The sequence below is a fragment of the Euwallacea similis genome, chromosome 9 (assembly GCF_039881205.1).
Source record: "Euwallacea similis isolate ESF13 chromosome 9, ESF131.1, whole genome shotgun sequence".
NCBI classification, from domain to species: domain Eukaryota; kingdom Metazoa; phylum Arthropoda; class Insecta; order Coleoptera; family Curculionidae; genus Euwallacea; species Euwallacea similis.
In genome coordinates this window covers 5839505-5860242 of record NC_089617.1, presented here as the reverse complement: position 1 = coordinate 5860242, position 20738 = coordinate 5839505, and the positions used below count along the sequence as shown (strand labels likewise).

The 20738-nt window shown below is 35.5% G+C and overlaps 2 protein-coding genes across 2 annotated transcripts; one reads left to right on the top strand and one right to left on the bottom strand.

The window, feature by feature from the left end:
* Positions 1–4622: 4622 nt before the first annotated feature.
* Positions 4623–5781, top strand: LOC136411072 (piggyBac transposable element-derived protein 4-like). The gene is made up of 3 exons (XM_066393475.1): positions 4623–4687; positions 4886–5572; positions 5649–5781. Exons 1-3 carry the CDS (start codon positions 4623–4625, stop codon positions 5779–5781), a joined length of 885 nt encoding a protein of 294 aa, XP_066249572.1.
* Positions 5782–12845: 7064 nt separating this feature from the next.
* Positions 12846–17300, bottom strand: LOC136411071 (uncharacterized). Its single transcript, XM_066393474.1, has one exon. The coding sequence runs from the start codon at positions 17298–17300 to the stop codon at positions 12846–12848; it is 4455 nt and encodes a 1484-aa protein (XP_066249571.1).
* Positions 17301–20738: the final 3438 nt, after the last annotated feature.

Genomic DNA, 20738 nt, shown 5'->3' with positions numbered 1-20738 from the left:
ATTGCGGTCTTCACGAGGTGTTGTTATCTTTTGTCTAGCAAGATAAGGTCTTCCGGCTAAGAAGTTTAGAAATTACCTAATGGCTTCTTTGAAGTATTTGATCAATGCTCGAAACAGAGTAATCTTCTTGAAACAAAGTAATTGCTCTGACCACTTCATATCGATTCAAAAATTTTCTTTAGGCAATAGGCCTTCTTAACCCTAGAATACCGGAGTGTTGTCACCAAACGTGATTACCGGACTGTCGTAAATTTTACGATCTTAAACAAAAACTGTGATATGGCCTAAATCTTTATTCAAAAAAAATCTATAAAACTCAAAAAACTCTCTTTATTTCATATAAACAAATTTTATGTTAATTTGCAGCACAATTTCTGCAAACATTCCCTCGGTGTTCACCACAAATTGGTTGACTACATGTATTGCAGTAAACGGTCATCATACGTCGCCTTTTGCTTGAACAGTAAAAACACATTTTCCTTTTTTTTTGTTGAGGCTTACCCAGTTCAGGCTCCACAGAAATTGCAGGAATATTAAGAATGGCGCTAATATCTGCACGAATATCGCGACGCAAAGTTTTGATACTAATTCTTTGTTTCATCCATGGTTCAGCAAGGATGTAACTCAAATCTGCCATGAACTGGGTAGCGTGAAACTGGTTTTTGGCCTTTCTTCAACATATTGGAACAATACAGAACATATGAGTTAATAGAGGCCATATTTAACATCCCATAAAACACACATAAAGGCCATCTTTTGGTTTTTCTGTTACAATTGATGTTGGAACACATTTGGTCAAATGTATCTACTCCGGCTTTTGTCTCGTTGTAATTTGGTATAATTGCTGGTTTGTGTGTTCCTTCTATGATTTCTGCACCCTGATGCATAGTTGAAAGTAACAAAACTACTTTTTTTTTTGGCATGTAAGACAGCAGAGTTTTTTGTTGATCGAAACAGAACATTGAAGTGTTTGTGTTACAATTCTCTAGGTCCAACAATTCTGGAGGAATTTCTCTTTTGTTCTTACGTAGTGTTCCTATAATTGTTATTTTATACGGATCCTTCAACAATTGATCAGCTAAACTAACTAAAGTAAACCAGTTGTCCATGATAACATTTCTATTGCTACCATGGACCGACTTTGTGAGCTTCTTTACATAATATTCAGCAAGCGGTAATCCATTAGTCGGTGTTTTTTTTCCTAGATAAGGACTTGCATCTACCATATATTTTGTTGATGAATCACAATTTTGATGCCATATTTGGCCGGCTTGTTGGGGATGTACATCTTGAATGGGCAACGTCCACGAAATCCTAAAAGCTGTTCGTCAATTGTTAAATAGGATGATGGCATATATAAAGTTCTGCAAGTCTCCATAAACATATCCCATATTTCCCGAATATGCGCGAAAAGATCAAGAGTTTTCCTTTCTTGTCTTGTTTCCTTGGAATCGAATCTAAGACAATTCACTAGAAAGTTGAAGCAATCACAACTCATGCAGGCTCGATAAAATCTACCGGAAATATTGGAGTCAAACATATGTTTGGCAGACAAATCAATCCTTCTTCGCAGCGGAAAGGATCAAAATTGAAAACAAGCCTTTTAGTTCTTCTTTTGTAATTTTAGATACATTAGAATGACATTTATAGTGTTTCGCCTGCCTAGAGATTTCTTTATTGGTGTGTTTAACAACAATTTCAATTATGTTTTCAGAAAAAAGATGTAAAAAACAGTCTTCTTCATTATTATACTGCCTTGCTTGGCCTTTAGGACCTGATAAAAATGTATAATGTTTCTAGATGTTGTCCTTCATCCTCTGACCGGCAATTTTGCTGACCACCTATGACCATTCTTTCCAAGCAACTTCATTTTCTTGGGTTTAATTATGTAGCTGTTTATTCCAGACTTTGCAGGTTGCGATTGATTTGAACTGGTCTCAATCATAACTTCTTCATCTTCTTTTTGACAGTTTTTTGTAAAGTATTTGGTGAATTGGGTTGTAATGAAACAACTGCTACATCAAATTCATCATCTGACGCATCCGAGTTAGGTGCCTCCAGCTCTAAATTGTCTTCCTCCCAGTCACTTCCACTTTCCTCATAGGGATTTGGATCACTGTCTTCTCCATTCATAATTCGCTTTATCTCCTCCGTCAATTGCACTTTAGTCAATGATTTTCGCGATGCCGTTTTGCTAAAAAAATATTATAAAAAAACACAACCTAAGACAATATTTTACCTTACCACAAAATTCTAAATGTGTACAGCTGATTTGGAAATCATCATACATTAATACCGGACTATCGTCAAAATTACGATAATTTAGCAAAAAATCCGTCACTGCGTAAAACAAAGCGCATTCGCACACATCACTGTCTAGGTAAACACTAATTAAGAGGGTACTGAAAATATCGTTTTGCTGAATTGGCCGAAAATATCCAAACATCGTCGATTTGAAACGCGCGTCGTAAAATTTTTGAGTGGCCGGTAATCTAAGGTTAAAGAGTAAAAATTAATCGAAATATCTGTTAATACGCTTTACTGCAATGAATAGTTTGAAACAGCGACTAAGTGTTATTTTTCATATTTTATAAAATAGGAATTTATCTCCTTTTTAGTAAAAAATGCAAACAAAAATTTGTTTTTTATCATTCTCTAACTTTGATATTGATAAGATATAAGCACCTAAATAGAATTTAAGGGAAATTCTTATAAAGGTAAAAAATTCCAAACATATTAAAGAGTGGTCCTTAATTCGGTTTGACTAGTTTATGAATGTTTATTTCGCACACAACCACAGGCAAAAGAAAAAAATTACAATAGATTATATGTACATATATGTTTAACTTTTTTTAGTGCTTTTAAAGTCTAATTATTTTTTAATTTTCAGTTAAGAATGTTCTACAAAAGTGGAAAGAATATCAAAAATACAAATAAAATATGGCTAATAGTTACTCGTGCACGGTCACGTTTTCTTTCAGTGGATCTCGTTTCTAAGGCAATTTGTCCTTTATTGAGTCAGGGGGGGAACGATGCATAAAAATTTATAATCCTACTACATCAGTAACATGTCATTTCTTGTTACGTGAAATATTAGAAATTACCCCGCAGAACACAACGATAAGATTTACCTTATCAGAAGAAAGGTTTATAGCAGTCCATTTTCCTAATGAAGCAATTCAAACTACAGCACATGAAGCATACCTAATATTCGAAAGGTAATCAGTGAGAGTTTTGTAGTTTATTGTGTATTAATTATTTAAGTTTGTTTCGGAGAAGAATTTGGCCGATCGCCGCCTATTAGTAATGTTAGTAACTACTGTACACTTTCAGGGTAAGTAAGTAGGTGAAAATTTCATTATTGCATATTTGAGCCAAAAAAACTTATTGAGAGTAATATACAGGGTCATTCACGGTGAGTGCCCTATTAAAAGTTTACGGGGTTGTAATATAGCTAGAGATATGAAATTTTGGATACCAATGTAATGGAGTTTGATCTATTAAATTAAAATGTTGGTATCATTGCGACGTTGCCAGATGTATGTGTAATTGAACACATCTTTGTTATTTTAAATGGCACAGTCAGTATTTTATTAGATTTTCGAATTTCTCAGAAGATTTAAACCTCAGTTTATGCACCATATGTCATAGCTATGATGAACCGTTTTCAAAATAAACATTTTTTTTTGGCTGATTTGGCAACAAATAGCTCTAAATTGAAAAGCATATATCTTTTTAACTAATATAAATAATGCTACAAAATAAAGATAACTAATAAGAGTTTGTGGCTCAAATTTCAGTGTTCTAGATATGATAGTTAAAAAGATATATGCTTTTCAATTTAGAGCTATTTGTTGCCAAATCAGCCAAAAAAAATGTTTATTTTGAAAACGATTCATCATAGTTATGACATATGGTGCATAAACTGAGGTTTAAATCTTCTGAGAAATTCGAAAATCTAATAAAATACTGACTGTGCCATTTAAAATAACAAAGATGTCTTCAATTACACATACATCTGGCAACGTCGCAATGATACCAACATTTTAATTTAATAGATCAAACTCCATTACATTGGTATCCAAAATTTCAGATCTCTAGCTATATTACAACCCCGTAAACTTTTAATAGGACACTCACCGTGAATGACCCTGTATTAGAAAGGCGGATGCACCATTTTTCTAGTTTTGCTGTAAAAAAGATTTGGTTAGTATTTTCAGTTTTTACTAGAAATTTTAAGATTTTGATCGACAGTCTTGATAATTTATTTGCTGAGTAAAGGGAAAAATATCTGTGTATATCTTATGACATTTTTATTATTATTATCAATTTAGTACTTAAAATTATAATTAGTATCGAACCGCACTTTCTAAATATGTCAACTTAAAATAATAGCATAAAAAGTGAAATTAAATCCGTTTTCTTTTTCTCATTTTCTCTTTAATGACAGAGAGCAGTATTCCATCAGTCAGTAGAAGCAGATCCTTCATTACCCCTATGTGCTTTTGCTTCAAGTAAAGCAGTTTATACACATTATCGATTATATCAGTTTGGCATAACTTATTTAAAACTTTAAACTTCTTTTCACTTATAGGTAAAATCTTTCGATACGCAGGATAATCATGAAAGTTTATGGAATATTCATACATGTTGTTGCATCAATTTCCCTCTTAAAGTTCGGACTTAGGTTAGTAGAGATAATCCGGAACCTTCTTCTCGCTGCCAGTACACTATTTGGTGTGAAAGTTGTCACTTCATTTTTGGTGCCACCTTGACCTAGCGCGCCTAGTCATGTAAGATTTACAAAATAATTTTTTGTTACATTTTCTTCATTTCTTTTTTACTTCTATTTTGTTTTGTGTTTATATATTTTTTTTATGATTAGGAAGAAATACCAAGGAGATAATGTAAAGAAAAGGAATATAAATAGAAAGGAGACGATAAAAAACATCGAGGATATTCCTAAAATTTTGGCCAAAATATCAGAAGAATCTGATAATGAATTCGACGACGAATTTCCAGAATACGATCATGACCTCAGTGAAGAAGAGATTATTTCCAGTGACCACTGTTCACAATCAGAGCAAGAAATCGGTGATGGTGATGATGAATCCAGTGACAACAGAGACAGTAATTTTTATATCGGAAAAAATAACGTCAGTTGTTGGAAAAAATCATCCCTCAAGGAGTCCAAAACAAAAAAGAAGAATATCGTCAAAATTTTACCCGGGCCTAAATCTCATGCTCGTAATATTTCATCAGAATTGAACGCGTTTTTCAAATTTTTCGACATGAACATGATTGACAATATTATAAAATACACCAATATGTATATTTCGGGCTCTTCCATAAACTATGTGAGGGCAAGAGACTGCAAATCGACAACTAGGGAGGAACTAACGACATTTCTCGGGGCTATGTTTTTAATTGGGACTTATAAGGGTGGTCGTGTGAATATTATAGAGCTGTGGAACTCTGACGGAACTGGGATGGAGATGTTGAGGGCCTTGATGAGTTACAAACGATTCCTATTTCTTTGTATGCTTCGACGACTTTCAAACGAGACAGGAACGTAGAGATATGGACAAGTTAGCTCCCATTTGTCAAAATTTTTATTCCTTTGTTACAAATTGCATAAATTGTTACAGCATGAGCGAATATGTGACAATAGACGAAATGCTCCATCCTTTTCACGGGAGATGTTCTCGGATCCAGTACATTCCTAGTAAACCGGCGAAATATGGGATCAAGGTGTTCGCGATGTGTGATGCAAAAACTTGATATACTAGTAAATTGGAAGTGTATGTTGGAAATCAGCCTCCTGGTCCGTATCATGTATCAAACAGACCCCTCGATATTGTGAAACACTTGGTGATTCCAACAGAAAATTCAAACCGCAATATTACTACAGACAACTGGTACACATCTCAAGAATTGGCAGAGTATTTGCTTCACAAAAAAATTACATTGCTGGGGATTATGAGAAAAAACAAAAAACAAATTCCTCCTGAATTTTTACCACACAAGAACAAAGAAGTAAAATAATCTATATTTGGTTTTCAAAAAAAAATGTATATTAGTTTCATACGTTCCTAGAAAAAATAAATCAGTTATCCTTTTGTCAACGATGCACGATGACTCCGAAATAAAAATTGTATCGGGGAAGCCATTTATTGTGCTAGATTATAACGCAACCAAAGGAGGAGTGGATACCCTAGACAAAATGTGCGCCGCTTATTCCGTGCGTGGGACTATAAAACGTTGGCCTTTTATCATATTTTTTATGATGATGAATATTTTAGGGATGAATGGAAGAGTATTATTTAGTTATGTAAATAGTGGAAATGTACCAAAAAGACGAATTTAAAAAAAAAATGTTATTTGGGCTCATGAAAGCACACTTACAAACACGATCACTAATGCCATTGCTACCGACAATAACAAAGGAATTTTTTTTTAAATATGGAAATCGTTCGACGACATTATATGAGCCTCCTTCAAAACAGCTAGCAACATCGAAAAGATGTCTTTACTGTGACAGAAAAAAGGATAAGACTGCAAGAAAATCATGTGATATCTGCAATAATAATGTTTACAAAGAACATTCCAAAGAAATGAAGAAACTAGTCTGCCTTCAGTGCTCAATAACTGTTACCTAAAAATGTTTGTTTCGTTTTTATAATATACCAAATGTTTCTGTGTTTTTATGTTATATTTATGTAACATTGTTTTTGTGTGACGTTAACATATTATAGAGACAATGTAAAATAGTTGAATTTTATTTATATTTATTCATATTTGCTTACCCATATACAATTAAAGTTTATATTTGTTTTTTTTAGTATTAAATTGTTTTAAAATGAATGGTTTTTACTTTAAACTTTATTGGAAATCTTACGTAATCATATAATGCCTTACATAACAATTTAAAGTATCAAAATTTAATCCAGTACATAGAACGTAAAGAAAAAACCTTGTGGGGCCAATCTGACCCCCCGCGCCTGGTCGTGGTAATTTCAGAGGCGCGCTTGCTGAAAGGTTAAGGCGCAATGGCTCCGAATCTGAGCAATGATAAAAAAAATAATATAGTGCTTTTGTACGAACATAGGTGTAATGTTTCCAAAATTAGTCGTGAGTCGAATATTACGGTACGTAATCACATTGTCTTTTTTCAATTAAGGTAACTTTATCACTGACTTAAATTTGGGGACGTTTTTTTGTTTATATTATTACTTCTGGAAAGAATTTCATCTCGAGTTGAGCGAAAAGTCTGTGAGACGTCGACTGTGTTCTACAGGGTGTTCCAAATTGGATGTGCTATTATTGCTATCTCTTAAACGGGAAGAGTTACAGGGTCGGTTAAATTGGAAAAAATGTGCCAAATTTAATATTCTTGTAAGAACCGAAAACAATGTTGCCGAATGATTTTTAGTTTCTGAGTTACTATGAAAAAACTAAAATTACGTCGAATTTAATTTTCTAAATAAATCGACAATTAAAGATTTTTTAATCAAAACGTTTGATACAAAAACTTCATAGTTTTCTTATGTCTACAAACCAGTAAATTTCAAAATTTTAAGTATTCCTTAGCTTTTGAGATAATGACAACAACTTGAGTTTTTGAAATACGGACCTGTGCATGTTTCGGCGATTTTTAAAAGTTCTTAATAACTCCTTTACAACGACGTATCACAAGATAGAATTTTTTTATATTTTAGTTTAAAAGAAGTAATTCTGTATTTTTCTCTCAATAGGCTAGGCCGGTCTTGGAGTACAAAGTAAAAAATGCAATTATTATGCCTCAAAAATGTTATGTAGGCAAATAAATTATCCTCCCGAAAAGATTTGGTTTTCCGATTGGTCGCACAGAATTTGGATATTAAAGGCTTTAAAAAATATAAATTAGCGAGACGTAGTGTTTTCTCTTGACAAAGCCCGGACAAATGTGAAAATCGATTTTATTAAGACATCATGGCGAAATTTATCGCTGGAGATAAAAAATTCACTTTCAGGGAAATGGAACGAAGAAGACACCATTCCTTTATCACAGTTAAAACTTAAGATGACAACAAATGAAATTGAGCAAATGGGAATCCTAATGAATACCCTATCAAAGGGCGAAAAATTATCACAAAACGAAGTAAAGGAATGACCTGTAAACAAAGAGAAAAATAACGAGATCTTTTTCTCCGACGAAGATTTGATTGATGTTATCAGAGAAAGCAAAAATGACGATGTGCAAACTGATTCCGAAGATCTGTCACCATCTTCTGGTTCTTATCAGGAAGCTATAAATTGTGTCAATAAAGTGTTGCAATGGGTTGTTGAAAATCAAAGGTCTTCTAGCGATCAATTGGTTCTTTCGAAATTGCGAGAACAAGCAGTCCTACGGCTTAATAAAGTGAAACAACACACCATTAAAGAATATTTTCAATAGTTTTTTTACTGTCATATATTTTTAATTAATTTTTGTTTAAGTTGTTTGTTGTTTAATGATGTTAGTTATATATTTTTTGTTAAACGTTTCAATAATAAATTTATGTTTTTTTTGTAGTAAACATTCAGATTTTTAAATTCTTTGATAAACCCCGATAATCCGAACACCCTCTCCTCGAATTCATTCGCATTAATGACGTTGCACTGTATATTTTGTTCATCCAAAAACCACAAATTGGATTCGTCTGCACTTAAACTGATCTGATCTGTATCCATATTTGTAGGGCTCAAAAACTTTTATACTCTTATTGTCGCTTGCAAAACTTTTGTTTCAGGCTAATACTAGCTCAGACTGTCACTAAAACTACAGATCAAGCCTGATCTAGAAAGATATTCGGATAAGAATATCTTAATGCGTATTTAAAACAAACATATCAAGTTTAAAAACGCGTAGCCGTCGTATCGCCATCCCTCGAGTGGATGCATCATACTGCCCAGGCACAGTACAAACGCCTCTCGAGAGCAAAGAAATAATATGTATTAATGCACACAAGAAAAAGGCCCGATTACTTTACTCAGACATAAATCAAAAAGTCTCGAGTAATAAAGAAAAATTTATATTAAAAATTAATAAAAACGCGATAGTCCTGACCTATTCAAAAAGCATCAAGAAGTTTATCCAAGAAAACACGTTAGACAAAAAATTGGCTAACAAATTTAATGGCCCAATTAAAATAAGAAATATTAATAAAAATAGGAAAACAATTGAAATTAAATCCAATCTGAAAATTTATATAGACAACTTAAAACGCCCCCTTCGAAATAAATATAGTTTTGATTAAATCAGAGTATTATATTTCAGCCTTACGACAGCCGTTATCAAGAACAACGACCGCATAACTGTCAGACAGTTGAAAAATAACACAGGAATCTTGCCATTTAAACTAGGATAAGTAAAATTTACTACAAAAACCCACAAACTCATACATTATTATGACCTAAATCCCATCATAAAAGAAGTCAATAGTTTACATTATAGGTCACAAAACATTTCAAATTCATTGACGCTACATATTGAATACCACGATGATTATACTAATTATCTTAAAATACTAATTCTGACACAAAAACAAGTGGAAGATAAAATCAAACAAATTTTACCTCATCCTCAAAGAATCAAGAGAGGCTTAATAAATATAGTCGGCTCTGTTTTTAAAGCTATCACAGGAAATTTAGACGCCGGTGATGGATTGCGATACGAAAAACTTATTAACGAGCTACAACGAAATCAAAATGCTGTAGCAATTAAATTTCATAGCCAAAATTAAATCTCTTTAAATGTGATTAATAATTTTAATTTGATGATTTATCAAATAGCTAAAAATATGAAAACGTTAGAGGACCGAATTAAGCAAATTGGATATCTTGTAGAAAAAACAATGAACAAAGAAAATGCGTATTTTATCAAAGACATCTTGAATCAAATCATTAACTTATACGAAACAATCGGTTGAAAATGTCGAAAATTCCATTACATTCGTAAAATTGGAAACTTTCCATTCCAGCATAATGGAAACTACAAACTTATTCTCCAAACTAAAAAGCCTTGAAATAAAATCACACCCAATAATCTTCCTTTACAAGTAAACCTAGAAAATATTTTTGGATATGAGAAAGTGACAAAAAGCGAAAGTTTTATCTTAAACAATAAAATTACTTATTTGCTGAATATCCCAATAACAAATCCTAACAATTTCTATTATTATTATCGTTATTCGATGGATTCGGTTCCATCAGGAAACATAGTTAATTCAAGATTAACATCCCCCCCGGTAAATATTTAATTATAAATTAAATGTACTATACTTATTCGGGAATGCCATGCAAGAAGATGTCACCTAAATTATTCATCCATGACCTTGGAAACATAAAGGACATTAGAGCGAATAGTCTCTGTTGAGGTTCCTTCCATAAACGAAACCACGAAAACAACAATTTGGTTTACGAAAGTGGACTGTATTAATTTTCACTTATTTAAATAATGACAAAGTATTGGTCTAAGTATGAAGTGGAAGTTTGCTTAGTTGGGAATGTTTACGATCACATGTTTAGAGCGAGCACTGGTCAAAGAGAGCAAAGTTACTGCAATCATCCCGTAAGTACTAAACCTGAGGTGCTCCAACCAAGGGTGCACCAATACCAGAAGCCCTTACGGGCTATGGTTGCGCCTAAGGTCATAAATCGCCGCCATCGCGTGAATACCTATACAAGTCGCTTTTATTGAAGTATTGCAGATCGCGGCAATGGTCCAATTTAGAAACCTTCCTTTGACGAGTAGCATATTTCCCAGCCATAGAACCCTTCGATATGGCCTGATAGGTACGATTGTCTGGCGCCCAGATGGAATCCTCCAAATAAGTATCGATACACATGGGCGTCACTTAATGGATGAAAGTACAAAATAAATTAACTAAGCAGACCACACCAAAAAACAATAATCTAAAGTCCTTAACAGTCCCTGTGAAATTCATCTACTGAGTTTACTAGAAGTTAACACGCATTGCCAACAAATAAACATCACTATTACGCACCCAATACCCAATCAACTGGACGCATCCGACAAATGAATTTTGACAGTTCCTACCGACAAAACAATCAACTTAAAATGTAGAAAACAAAAAGATATCAGAGAGCTTTCTCACAACTGTACTTCAGGACTGCCGAGATGAAAGCGACGATGAATTGATTACCAATGATCAAGTAATAAGCGAGACTGACAAGCCAATAATATTTCCGGGTTTAAACAATCAACTACCAAATATCTTGCATCTAAATTTGAGCTTTCAACTTTAAGAAATAAAATTCGACGAACTTCATAAATTAAAGAACAAAATTCAAGAAAGTCAATCTCAATTGTTCTATAATAAAATTTCAACTTTTCCTAGTTTGTGAACAATTTTAATATACTTGTTAATTATCTTGCCTATAGTATATCTGCTCTATAAACGATTATCTACAATCCGAAAGCCAAGGGAAGAGAGCAAACAAGAAATCCTCAACTCATGCCTTGACCTACCCCGCAGTCAGGGTAGCTCATTTTAAAAAGGGACATCTAGGTGGTGTTTCTAAGTGCAGCGTGGACATAAAAGAAAGCTGACCAGATAAAAAGCGGGAACAAAAAGGAAAACCAGAGACTAGCATGGAGATTCACAATTGTTAATTCTAAGTATTCAAATGTAGCAGACAATAAAGATATTTTGTTTTTAAAAAAGTATTTCTTCGATCGAGATAATTAAGTTATGTAGCTTCTCACTAGTGGAATACCCTTATCTTCATCTTTAGACAAATACATTTTGGTAGCTGGTAATCTATGATATCCAGAAAATATTAATATCCCAAAAAAACATTTAAGGTTCCCTTTATTTAGTTGGAATGAATGTCTGTTGTGATCATTTTCATATTTAATTGAAAATCTACAAATCATTTCCCAGATTTCGTTATTGAAACACATAAAGAAAACTTCGTAGGGAGTTTTCACTCCAACTTTATTTTCAATTTCCTCAAAACGGGGCTGCTCTTCATCTTGTGGTAAAGTATAAAATATATTCTCTTTTTTCCATTTATTTGATTCCTTATGTTAGGTCCAAATTTGGCGCGTGTACGTGGTTGGGTCGATTCACCCCTTTCGATACGATAACCGTGAACTACGTAGATCGTGGACTGGATTGATCGATTATGAAGGACCACCCTGAGTTCGCAGTCTCAGAGACACTGTTTTCGCGTATAAAAGAAACTAAACCTTCTTAACTTAACAAAGGTTTATTGGTAACATTAACAACTATACAATATCGAGAAATGCGTTATTTATACAATATCGAGAAATGCGGTATTTAAAGAATGTTGACGAGAGTTTAACGCGTACGAGTCCGTGATGAAGTGGCGAGAAAAGAGAGCTTCTTCAGTTTCGCACCCTCCTTAAGTATTGATACGGAGGTGTAACGCCCATAGACGTACCCCCGATAGGGCCCCATTAGCGGCTTCTAGGCTACCTTGTTACGTTAAAGCGTAGCACTTAGAGGCACGATCGCTGGGCTTTTATTGGAGCCCAGCCATTGTATTCGTTTGGCGGTACCTTTAATTTAAATTCGCAATATTAGTCCGACAAAGAATAGTGCTGGAAATCCCAATCATAAAATAACTTCCCTCAGCCGAAGATGGGTGTTAAGCGCTGGGAATTCCAACAGTATTACCCAATGGCTGGGGTTGTCCATGGGCGTAACATCAGTTTCTTACTCACTTCGAACATTTAAACTAATAAATAACTAAACAATAATCCGTGATAAAACGATACGTCGCAAGTCCTAACATGCCGGCCCCGTTAAAAAGTCCTAACTTTTTAAAAACAAACACTAATCATCGTTAATAGGCAACGGGCAGACCTTTGATAAAGTCCTTTTCGAAGTATTCCCGTTTGGTAAACGCACTGTCACTACGCGTACCACCTTGTCTTTCCCTTCGTGAAGTTGGACAACTCGGGCCAAAGACCATCGCAGGGGAGGTAGGTTGTCCTCAGCTAGTAGAACCAAGGATCCAATGGCTATAGACTTGTCTTTCGGCTTCTTCCACCTGCTTCTAGTTTGAAGATTGGTCAAATAGTCTCGGCTCCAGCGGTTCCAAAATTGCTGCTGCAATTGCAGTAACCGTTCGTAGCAGGATAGCCGTGATATAGTGACGTCTCTAACTTCGGGTTGGGGCAGATTTACCAGCGAGTCGCCAATTAGGAAATGAGCTGGGGTCAAGGGTAAATAGTCGTTTGCATCGTTAGAGATTGGCATTAAAGGTCGTGAATTCAAACAAGCCTCGATTTTTGTCAACAAGGTGTGCATTTCTTCGTATGCTAGACAAGATTCGCCAAGAACCCGACAAAGGTTGAATAGATTGGAGAGCCTATTAAAGATATTAAAATCGGGTTTATCAATGCTAACATGGGTAATGCATGTGTTTTCCACAGAGGGGGCAGCTTTTAGTTCGAGTAACTGGTTCAACGGGATTTCGCTATTCGATTCTACCTTCACCTCTGCTTCGATTCCGCGCAGGAAATTAGGGCCGTGAAACCAGAGGTTGCATTGTAGCAGCTCCCTTGGACTTAGCCCTCTCGAGATCACATCTGCCGGATTGTCCTTGCTAGGTACATGGGCCCAATCCTCTTCTTTCGATAATTCTGTTATCTTTGCCACCCGATTAGCGACAAAGGTTTTTAGGTTAGACGGCTCAATTTTTATCCATGCAAGAACAATGCTCGAATCCGTGAAATATTTTACGTGCGAGATCGGTATATCCAAGGTTTCCTTCATCGCGTGCATTAATTTGGCCAACAAATGAGCCGCTGACAGTTCAAGCCGAGGTAACGTTAGCTTCTTAACAGGGGCCACTCTTGATTTTGCAGTTAACAGCCGAACTCCGTGATTGCCGAGGTCGTCTACCGATCCTACATAGATACAGGCCCCGTAAGCCTTTTCCGAGCTGTCACTGAATCCATATAGTGCAATTCGAATAGCATTGCCCAAGATCACGTGTCTGGCTACTTTGCATTCATTCAGGTAGATCAATTGTGTCGCGAATTCCTCCCACCGCTGTCTGAGGTCATTAGGAACCTCTTGGTCCCAATCGAGTTGCAATCTCCATAATTCCTGAATGATTAGTTTAGCTTTAATCAATGCTGGGCCAATTAATCCTAGAGGATCGAATATCTGAGAAATTGTCGCCAGAATCGTCCTCTTTGTTGCGTGAGTCGAGTCGAACCTAACATTGACTGCATATTTCAAGGTGTCTAATTCGGGGTCCCAAGAAATTCCCAACATTTTCAATTGCTTATTATGCGGGAGCGTGAAACTGTCAGAGTTTTCGTTGTCGTTGGACTCTAAAATGTTCCTTAATACTGTTCCACTATTAGATGCCCATTTTCTTAATTTAAAGTTGGCTTGTTCTATTATTTTGTCTAGTTCTTTGTAGACAGTCAAGGCCTCTTCTTCCGAATTCAAACTAACGAGTAAATCGTCCATATAAAAGGAGTGTTTCATTATTTCCGATGTCCGAGGGTATGTATTCTCATTTTGCTTCGCCAATTCTACTAGACAGCGAGTGGCTTGAAAGGGTGCACTCGACGTACCATACGTCACCGTGTTCAGCCGGTAAACGCTAACCGGGTCCCTAGAATTCGCTCGCCACAGTATTTTTTGATAATCTCGCTCGCTGTCTTGAATTTTTATGTATCTATACATCATCTTGATATCTGCGCTCAGCACTATTTTTCGGAGCCGTAGCCGTAGTAGAATTGCATATAATTCGTCTTGGACTACCAGACCTACCATCAAGGTATCGTTCAGCGACACGCCTGAACTAGTTTTGCAACTTGCATCAAACACGACGCGACATTTTGTAGTAATCGAGTCCTTTACTACTGCCCTGTGAGGTAGAAAATAGCTGCTATTTGGCATAGAGTCGTCATTTTCGATTGGCCCTAGGCGCGTCATGTGGCCTAAGGTTTCATATTCGTTCATGAAATCCACATATTGCCTTTTAAGCTCCTCATTCTTTTCTAGTTTCCTCTCTAGATTTTTTAATCGACTCAGCGCTATCGGTTTCGATTCTCCAAGCTCCAAGTTTTTTTCGATTTTAAAGGGGTACTTTACTATGAAACTATTATCCTTATCCCGGGTCGTGGTTTGAGTAAAGTACTCTTCGCAATAGGATTCCTCCTTAGACAGGAATTTGGAATGCTCAAATTCTTCAACGTGCCAGAATTTAGTTAACGAATCATTTAACATTTTGTTAGATATGTTCGTCGATAGGTTGCAAACTGTTTTCTGATTCCGCGATCCAAACCCTGCTAAGTTTCCTGATATCACCCAGCCTAGAGATGTTTCCTGAAGCACGGGTAACTTCTCCCCTAATTTTATTTTTCCCGAGCCCAGTAGATCATAAAATATATCTACCCCTAACAGAATATCGATATTCTTTGGCTCGTTGAAATGTTCGTCTGCTAAATTGATCTGGCCTGGGATCTTAAGCGCTGCTCTAGAGAACTTAAATAAGGGTAGATTTTCGGTAAGCGTTGGCAAAACCAAAAATGTCAGATTGGCCTCAAAACTGTTGAATCTAGACTTTATTTTGGCTTGGGTCTGTCTATTAATTTCCGTGACGAGCTGACTGATGCCGTACAGAGGCATGTTGATTCTTTTGAAACTTAAATTTAACTTTCTACAAAGCCTTTCGCTCATTAAGTTTGATTGACTCCCCGAATCAAGTAAGGCGTTGCACTTCTGCCATTCTCCCTTTTCATCGGCGATTAAGATATTGGCGGTTGACAGCAATACTTGATCTCTCTCTAGGCTGGCTGATGCTAAGGTTAATGAATAATCAACCCTATGACGTGCGTCATCCTGGTCCTGGCTGTTTGGTAACCTTGTAGATTGTTCGGATTCCGAGTACTTCCCCTTGTTCATGGTTTGTTTGTCTATGGGCAATAATGGAGGTGCACTATTGCCGTCGCTTTTTGGGTTTTGAACGCCTTCACCTACTTCACGTTTTTCGTAATGAAGCGCCGTATTGTGCCTTTTAGCGCACTTTTTACACCCGCTGGACTTGCATTCTTGATTTCGGTGCCCTACTCGTAGACAATTGCTACACAATTTATGCTTCCGAATTTCGTTGTACTTTTCAGACACCGACAGTTGAGTAAACCGAGGACATTGATAAACAAAATGGTTTTCGTTGCAGATATGACATTCTCTGCCAACCCTTTGCGTTAAAGAATACGAATAATTCTTAGACGAAATCGATCCATTTCCTCTTTCCTGACCTCTGTTCTCGTTCCTGTCTTTATCGGGTCTATGTGACTGAGGTCTCGAGAAACCGCGAGAAGATTCCAATGCGAAGCATTTATCGGTTAAAAAATCGAGTAATTGATTAACCGTGGGTGACTCAGTGTGGCACTGTTTCCGTTCCCAATCATGGTTCGTACGTTCGTCCAGTTTGCTTAAGATTATTGGGTTCAATAATGCATCCCACTTATCTACGGGCAATTTTAGCTTTTCCAACGCGGCTTTATGTTGTTGGACCGTGTCTATAAGTTTCCTTACATTTGTCGCAGAGTCTTTAATCGCGCTTGGCAAATTAAACAGAATGTTTCTCACGTGATAATTTACGACTGCTTTTTTATTCTCATAACGTTTTTTTAATAGATTTAAAGCGACTGTATAATTTCCGGGCGTTATTTCAAACGAGTCTATTATTTTCAATGCATCGCCCTTGCAACATAATTTCAAGTATAGCAGTTTTTCTGTCTCGCTTAAATCGGTTCTATCATGTACTAACGACTCAAAAATACTTTTGAAGCTGAACCACGTCTCATAATTACCAAAGAATGAAGGCAAACCTAGATCTGGTAATTTTCCTAGTTCTTTCAACGGTCTTGAATGTCCTGGTTGAGAATTCTTACTATCTTGATTCTTTTTTATAGTGTCTATTAATTGTTGTGCTTCTGCTATCAAACTATAATAGGCCGACTGCGTTTCGTGTCGGTTTTCGTTTTCATTCTCGTTTAAAAATTCCAAGCGTTCTTGGACAATTTTGAATTGGCTAAAGTCCTCCTCCACGCTCCCGAGACGGACTTTTAACTGGAATATCTCATTAGTATTTTTGTTTTCCAGAATATATCGTTCAAAATAAGATAAGTTTCCTATCAAGACTTCACGTTTATGCAATAGTTCTCGAAATTCACAGTTTTTGGTGGAAATATCCGTTAAATGAATCTCTTTTTCGGAATTTTGTGACGTTTTTCCTTTTCTTCCTCTGAGAGACATTTTTACCTAATATTAATAACTGGGATTAAACCAATAAAATCGATTCGAGATTTAATTAGATACGAGTTAGGTTATTCAACGTTATCAACTTGAGGTTTCACCTATTTCACCTTCTTAAGATATGACAAAATCGAGACAATAATGGCGTCAATCTCACACTACAAACGACTATTCTAAAGCAGGAGATGGTAGACGGGATTATTACGAGGCTGGGTAAACTCAAGAGGAAAATCTTGCTAAAAGGAACTGACTCACCGGTTACTTTTCTTGACTTGTGATGCACTTTCTCGTTCCACTTATGAACTATATTTCGTAGGCACTGTTCCAATCCAGTCAAATCCGGCTCGAAGGACCAAAAATGTTAGGTCCAAATTTGGCGCGTGTACGTGGTTGGGTCGATTCACCCCTTTCGATACGATAACCGTGAACTACGTAGATCGTGGACTGGATTGATCGATTATGAAGGACCACCCTGAGTTCGCAGTCTCAGAGACACTGTTTTCGCGTATAAAAGAAACTAAACCTTCTTAACTTAACAAAGGTTTATTGGTAACATTAACAACTATACAATATCGAGAAATGCGTTATTTATACAATATCGAGAAATGCGGTATTTAAAGAATGTTGACGAGAGTTTAACGCGTACGAGTCCGTGATGAAGTGGCGAGAAAAGAGAGCTTCTTCAGTTTCGCACCCTCCTTAAGTATTGATACGGAGGTGTAACGCCCATAGACGTACCCCCGATAGGGCCCCATTAGCGGCTTCTAGGCTACCTTGTTACGTTAAAGCGTAGCACTTAGAGGCACGATCGCTGGGCTTTTATTGGAGCCCAGCCATTGTATTCGTTTGGCGGTACCTTTAATTTAAATTCGCAATATTAGTCCGACAAAGAATAGTGCTGGAAATCCCAATCATAAAATAACTTCCCTCAGCCGAAGATGGGTGTTAAGCGCTGGGAATTCCAACAGTATTACCCAATGGCTGGGGTTGTCCATGGGCGTAACATCAGTTTCTTACTCACTTCGAACATTTAAACTAATAAATAACTAAACAATAATCCGTGATAAAACGATACGTCGCAAGTCCTAACACCTTAGAGATTTTACGAGATGTTTTCACTTCCTTTGAAGTTGACGAGTTCATCTTGTCTTAAGGTAGATCAACTTCTTCTTCAGAAAAACCAACGTGAATTTCATAGGTACCTGCCACATGGAAATGCAATATGCACCGTACGTATAAATTTTATTGCTTTATCCAGGTAAAATGTTTCGCTAACTTCAAGTTTAAGATATTTCTTCGTTCACTCCGAGTGTCAACTTCCGCAAAGCTACTCAGTTCACCTCGCATTCCATTGACACTTGTGGAATGACACCAATACCAATCTCCGTTCTCTTTAACTGATGATTATTTACAATTGTTCAATCCTGGAATCGAGTACGTTTGAGTTAGTGTGAGCTACCTGTGGAACAACTAGACACACTGCTAATTTTTTCGGCACTTGCTAATTTACATAAAATAAAATACCCTTCCCCATAACTCCTTTAAAAATAGGATATTAACCAATAAAACAATCAGCAGATACTACTCCTTTATTCGCAATTTATCAATGTAATATAAGTATAGAATTCATTTAATTGAGTATTGCAACTTGCAATCTTGAAGAAATTCATCGTCTTTCATATCAATCACTATACTGGCTGAATTCTTCTTGTTCGTGAATAAAAGAAGAGCTCGTCTCTGTGAACATAAAATTAACACTTAACCATGTTTGTAATTCCAATAAAATTTTAAAAAATAAATTGAAATATTCATAAGAATTGTTGGAATATCCAGTCCAAAACAACGAATAAAGCGCATTCCTATTCATGGATATATGACACAATGCTATCAATGCCTAAAAAAACGATCGGCCTAAACATGATTACTGCTTAGGTTAGTGTTTTTTCCCCTTTTCTGGCTTAGTGATAAGAGTAGTTTTAAAATCTAGAGTTAGTCTATCGCCTGTCGAGTATATACAGGGTGTCCGGCAAGTCGATACAATAATTTTAAGGGGTGATAGATTACGTGATTCTGAATCGATTTAACCAAACATACCTATATACCAAGTGTTACAGTTTTCCTGATAATTCAGTTTTTAAAATTTTTTAATTTAACCGTGCTCTTTCACAATTGTTGGAGGGTAGAAGAATACCAAGCCTTTTAATCACAAAAATGTACTAAACTTTTTTATTGTCTATAGATAGATTGTTTAAATTATTTAAAGTATAAAATCTAAAATGGCTTTGTTACCTACTTAGAACTACATAAACATGATCTTCCCAGCTTGTAATAAAGCGAGGAGTCAAATTCAAACATGGATTTAATTTAAACGCTTAGGTGTAGGTTTACTCAAATTTCTTAAAAACTTCCTTAGGCAATAGTCTTTCAGTCATGCTGAAAAGATTCTTAAGAAACATTTAAAAAATGAGAGAAATTAACTTTTTATGTACCCGAGCAGCGCATTCACCAAAACGTTATCTACTAAAAATGATATTAAAAATGAAGATATTTGCTAAAAACGCAAATCTTTAGAAAATACATGACTTATTAAAATACCAGAGGATTCAAAAACTAAATATTTATTTTAATTATTTTAAAAACTAATTTAAAACTACAATGTAAAAAAGAAATAATTATGAGTATCAACTTTACAATTATGAACTTAATAAGAAAGCTGATCATAGAGAATAGTATAATTAATTATCTTTCGTTTTCAAAATGTGACCCTCTATTTCTTATACATTTGCGTGCTCGTGTTCGCATTTGAGTTGGAGTAATTCCTAATGAAATATTTTGCTTCATTTGTATAAATACTGCGTCGATTCTTTCCACTAATTGTTCCCGAGTAAAAATCGGTACCGCAGAGACCAATTCTTTTGCTCGTCCCCACAAGTGATAGTCCAGTACCCCGGCAAAGTGTCCGTTTAAAAGAGTTGTCCGTCTAAAAGAAAGATGTGACGAAAAAGCGAATATAGCAAAACATTATATTACTTATTAATAACTAAAAATAATATGTAGTATGTACATAGAAAATGGTATAACGTGTAAAAAAATATTACATATGTGGTGCACGTAATTTAGGTCAGGTGCTAATTGTGAGTACCTGTTTTACTTTCTTAATAATTAATTTATTTATAGGTGTATTATAATCTGGTTGTTGTCATAGGTAGGTCTGGCAAACCACCAATTATTATTATTTTTTAGAGTATTTGTGAATAGTTGCTTTTTGTCAAATTAGTTTATTTAAGTAGTTGTCAAGATTAAATAAAAACAGTGCTTTACTACATTCGCGATCATCAACATCTTTTAACCACACAAGGACACATACATTATATAATTTAAAAAGAAACCTAAACTATTTACATATTTTAATATTTTTAATTAATTCTAAAACATTCC